Consider the following 5,431-nt stretch of genomic DNA (forward strand, 5'->3'; position numbering starts at 1 on the left):
TAGTCGGGCTTTTTGGTGCATTTGTAATAAGGTCATTATGGTGCAAGCTTACACTTTCGGTTTTGCAGGATGTGTCAATCCACTGGAATTACAGGAAGTTGCAGCACTTCAACTATAAAGTCCATGAGTAAAGAAGAAGAAGATATTTATTTATTTAAGAAGCACATGAACAGACTGACAACCAGAGTCGGGAAGTACTTGGTTACATTTAAGCCTGTTCAAGTACATGTACATGCAATATCTTTTACTTCTATTTGACTTCTGTACTTTCTAACGTGATTATTTAAGCAAGAAGAAAAAACAGCATATTTTTGTTGATATTTTCATGGTGTTATATTTTTACATATCGTGTTATGTTTTTTATAGTTGATGTCCGTACTGAAAAATAAATCACATTTTTACTCATTTTCTCTTTACTTTTTTTTATCATCTTAAAGCATTTGGGTTGCTGCTGAATCAAATTAATTAAAAGTACTTTTTTTTGCCCCCTCTTCCCACCTATGCTGAAAACAACCCCCTCTCAGACTGGTGCCAATCTTTTTTTTGTTATTTTTTCCCACTGCAAAGCGGACAAGTCAGGTTCTAATGTTTCTCTACTATACTGGTAGTATGTGGAAATCCAAAGAAATTTTATGTATATTGATTCAGTCATTTTCTGGGTTGTTGCGTATTTGAACAAAGTATTTAAAGAGGGGGTATTCTGCTTTTTTCAATCACATAGCACCAGTCTATATCACACTACAATGATGACCAAACCTTCTGTTGGTCTGTAAATGCAGTAAATTAGAATAACTGCCTTGTATAAAATGTCTCTCTCAAAATGGCTGTAGTGAATGTCTTGAAATAGGCCTCTGTCTCTTTAAGAACCTCTGACCCTTTAGACACGCCCCCTCCACACGCTGTCTGTGGCATCAGTGGGGAGGGGGTTCTGCTGAGGAGCAGTGGTTGGTTACTCGGCTGGTGACGAAAGCTCGGAGGCGTCTCCAGGAGGTGGGGGCGTACCCAGGAGGACTCAGGCAAACCTATCCCTAAAATGGCCGCCATCAGAGTTTTTACAGATTACTCAAAAACACGTGAATGTGCCAAGGCAACAGTTCAGGCATGTTTTTAATGAGGGAATGACAGAATAAGCTTGAAAAAGTCGATTTCTCATAATACCCCCCCCCCTTTTAAAATATGAAGCTGTGTCCTGATGGCTCCATTAAAATGTGCTCTTTATTTTGTTCCAGTTAACTTGGTGAAATCCCATTGTTGTCCGTCCCTCCCATTCCAGTAAAGCGTGAGCGTTTGTAAGTTTTTATTGCCTTTCCTCTGTTGTTTCCCAATGCTGTTATAAGACAGTGTGCTCATCTTTGATAAGAGGTTTTACTGTCTGATAGTCTGAGTCATTTTGATATGAAATGACACACCTCTTGAATCAAGACTGGCCAGTTGCCACATAGAATAGAATATTTCAGTGTTTGCAAGCGCTGAAATACCAATGTGGTGCTCGGTAACTATTCTCAAAATCTTGCACTAACTGTAATTTGAGATGAGCACCAAATCTTGTCAAACCTGTTGGCATGTTGGCACTGACTGAGGAGGACTGGGATAGAGATTTACAGAGTTTATTGACTGTTTATAACACAGAAATCACATTGCAAAGGGACATGGGTGTATGTACACAGCATAATCACAGCTTTAGAGAAGGCTTACAAATGTATCATTTAAGGACACTTTAGCTTGAAGAACATGTTTTATATGTAACAGTATCATAGTGAAACTGAATTCAAATATGCCATTATGTGTGATATGGCAAAGTCTCATCACTCTCCAAAGGCTCAGGGGACTTGAGAACATCCGTAAACCCAGAGCCAGTGTCCATGACCGGGCTCCTGACAGGAACACACGCGCATGTGTCTGTGAACGGAGAAACCTCCAGCACGTCCAACTCCACCTCGAAACTGCCCTTGGCCTCTCCGGACTCCCTCACAATCAGCATCTCGTACTCCCCAAACCGCACCAGGGCCTTGTCCGGCAGGTCCAACCTCTCCAAGTACCCCAGCCCGGAGCCGTTCACAAACAGACGCCCCTTCTTGCTCAGGTTCTGGATGCTGAAGAACATGCCCTGGCTCTGTGGAGTGCGGAAAGCCTGGAGGGACAGCTGCTTGCGGGACACTTTCTGGTCGGCCAGGGCGAAAGCGCAGGACAGGCCGTCCCGTCCCAGGCGCAGAGGGTCATCCGCGTCCTGCTTGTGTCTGCTGCCCAGTGGAAGGAGGCTGAACATCCCCCTGGCGCGCTGCTGCGGGTGGTAGAGCTTGACCTGCAGGCTGGTCAGAAGGTCCTCCTCGGTCTCCATTGTTTGGGAAACGTTCATGGTAGAATCTCACTTGACCTCACGACGGCCTGTATGAGAAAACAATAAACAAAGTTACACATGTGCCGACAAAGTGTGACAAGTCAGTCACCTGGGACATGTTCTTACCTGGAGAGGGAGTGGGGCACGTGTGGTGGAAGCTTCTCCCTCAGTAGGTTTGTTTTGGACACTATAACGGTGCAGTGTGAGTGAGAGTAAAAATAGGGAAGAACCCGTGTAAAGAAACGCTCTTTCGTCAGCCTCACAAGATCTACAGTGCTGCGTTCACGGCCGCTACGAACTTTCAAGCGGCGACGTAAACCCGCAAACAAATAATACAGTTCTCCAGTAGCATAAGTATGTATGACTGGGAACTCACTTTTGGAGGCGCAAGAAGAACATCTAAACCAAAACATGTTTTTTTAAAATATACTGTAGGGTTATTTATGACCACGGTGTACGTTGTGTTTAAGTTCTTGAAGTTCTTGAACAGCAAACGCAGCATTGTGGAGGAGGGAATTCCCGGTGAGTGGTAGGTATGCAGCCCACGGCACCCACCATATGTGACGCCCCCTGTATATGTCATCCTGTATTGACTCAGAAATCCCCCTTTTCTGTCTTGATCTATTCTGTATGACTTTATTTTCTGTATTTCCCTCTTTTCTTTTTTATGTTCGTTTTGCTTTGGTTCAAGGTCTCCCTCCTGGCCTTTAAACATGTGAATGTGTGTATATGCATACACGTACTTTGACAGCATTTTTATTTTGTAATCACATTTCTGTTAAAAATAAATCAAATAGTAAATAATAGAAAAGAAAAGCTCAAGGATAGTGGAGAGCAGGGGCGGACTGGCCACATGTCCATTGTGGAAGAGCACAGAAGGGCCACTGGCTCTTGGGCCACCGGTCCGGCCTTTCCATTTTCTCCTCTCATCCCCCGAGTTAACCCAGCTTTACCTAAATCTAAAAGCTTAAAAGAAAAGAATCAAAAATAGCGACAAAAAATGAGGATGAAAACGGAACAAAAATGTGCCAGGAAAGCAACATAAACCCACAAAAAACATGACAAAAGAAAGAGACGAAAACACAACAAAGCAATGGAAAAAAGCAACACAAAAGCCACAAAAACATGAAAGTGACACAAAAGAGACGAAAACACAACGAATTCACAACAAAAAAGTGACGAAAAAGCAACAAAAAAGCGACCATAACACAATGCGAAAGTGACACAAACGTGACGAAAACACAACGAAAAAGTGACGAAAAAGCAACAAAAACACAACGAAAATGTGGCGACAACGTGAGAAAAAGTTTCAATCACTTTTGTAGATCTTAGCTTTCAAATCAGGCATTACACTGTTGCACTTCAGTCAAGAAGCTTTTAGATTTGGGTAAAGCTGAACTGGAGAAAATGCACTGGGTTAAGGGTTAAATATATATTTGTGGAAGTGTTGCATTTACACTAGTTTGGGCCAGGCTGGTCCAGAGTCCAGGGCCGTTTTTCAGTCCCAGTCCGCCCCTGGTGGAGAGTCTCCACTCCAGGGATGGGATGTTCATTAACTCGAAAGAATTTTTATTGCATTCTCCTCAAATAAAAGGTGAAACCTTGTATCAACCTACTCTCGAGGACGGGAGTTGGTCGATGCAATTCTGAGTGTGTTTCATTAAAGCTACACTGCGTAGAATTTTACCCCAAAAATAAATTGAAATACAAGCTTTTACTTTGTGACAGATATTTTCAGCATTGAAGAATTGAAGACATGATTTCTCACTGCAGAAATAGCATTGTCTGTCGAGCTGGTCATTAGGAGCATGTTTTGTACTGATGGCAACAGTTTAGTCCAAAATGTTACGCAGTGTACCTTTTAAAGAAAATTTAAAAGCTGTATTTTAATTGTGGCCAATAATACAGTTTCAATTTATTTATGCAGCATATTGGTATTTATAATGGGTTGCATATATACAGTACCTCCAGATTATTTCCTATACTTAATTTTTCTTTTTTTTGTGGAAAATTATACAAAATGAACAGAAACAAGGCTCAGGTGTGCAAGGCTTCAGTTTTAAGTAAAATACAAAATAAATTGTTTTACAGAGCAAATTCGTTAAATGCAATTTGGGTCTTCAGGGCTCGGCACTGCTACAATAATTCACGGAGCACTTACAGCTATGGTTATGATACTAAAGGTGCACTATGTAACTTTTTATGTGGAAAACAAAAACCTTGACGTTTGTGCGTATCTGACCTTTTAGTGACTCACTGGCTATAGGTGCAGCTCGGCACCTTTGCTTTCCCTCACAGTGGACTTTATGATGCTCCAGAATAAATTGTTTTGGGGTTTCTGGTATGAACTCCTAAAAATGACTGATCCTGGAGCGTCATGAAGTCCACTGTGATGGAGTAAAGTTGCCAAGCTGCTGCCATAATGTAACCTGGCTAACACCAGGCTGCTGTGTGCGCTCGAATTATTTCGAACTGCACAACAGCCTGGAGACCATGGCCCAATTTTCCGGTGGATTTGGGAACCAATCACAGAACGAGGAGAGACGCAAGACGATGACGCGCTATTCGAAAGCTTGTAGTTTATTTAAGGATAAAAAAAAAAAAGTTTTTTTACGGATCCAACATGACAGCAGCAGACGCGATGCTATTGTTCGATCAAGCTTTAGACCTTGTTCTAAATAATTTAGCTCAAAAGTTTACAGCGGGTACGTCATACGTCATCTCATACGATGATACGATTGGCTGTGGCTACGTGCAGACGCATGAGACTTTTTTTTTTTTTTTCGTATCGCCCAATAAACGAGTATGGACGATCGTAAACCACACCTCTCCTACGAGAAAATGAATTGGTGGTCCCCAGACTAAATATCACTTGTGATTTTAGTCTGGTGTTAGCCAGGCTAGCCATAATGAGTTACTGAATGGTAAAATATGCACAAATATTAAGACTTTTATTTTTACTTTAAAAGTTGCATAGTGGACCTTTAATATTCACAATAAAAAGCTTTTTCGGGGGGAGATTCTTTAGATATATACCAAACATTGAAACTTTAATCTAGAGTAAGTTTTCTATTCACAGACAGATTGATGCCT

The 5,431-nt window shown here is 41.6% G+C and overlaps 1 protein-coding gene across 1 annotated transcript; it reads right to left on the reverse strand.

Annotated features, from left to right (window-relative positions):
• Nucleotides 1-1,675: 1,675 nt before the first annotated feature.
• tifa (TRAF interacting protein with forkhead associated domain) lies at nt 1,676-2,373 on the reverse strand. The gene has a single exon (XM_079579844.1). The coding sequence runs from the start codon at nt 2,354-2,356 to the stop codon at nt 1,781-1,783; it is 576 nt and encodes a 191-aa protein (XP_079435970.1). The 5' UTR covers nt 2,357-2,373; the 3' UTR covers nt 1,676-1,780.
• Nucleotides 2,374-5,431: the final 3,058 nt, after the last annotated feature.

The sequence above is a fragment of the Gobius niger genome (assembly GCF_951799975.1).
Source record: "Gobius niger genome assembly, chromosome: 21".
Taxonomy (NCBI): domain Eukaryota; kingdom Metazoa; phylum Chordata; class Actinopteri; order Gobiiformes; family Gobiidae; genus Gobius; species Gobius niger.

What these genes read in the sequence shown, in the direction of transcription:
- tifa (XM_079579844.1), bottom strand. Translation starts at nt 2,356, where the DNA reads ATGAACGTTTCCCAAACAATGGAGACCGAGGAGGACCTTCTGACCAGC.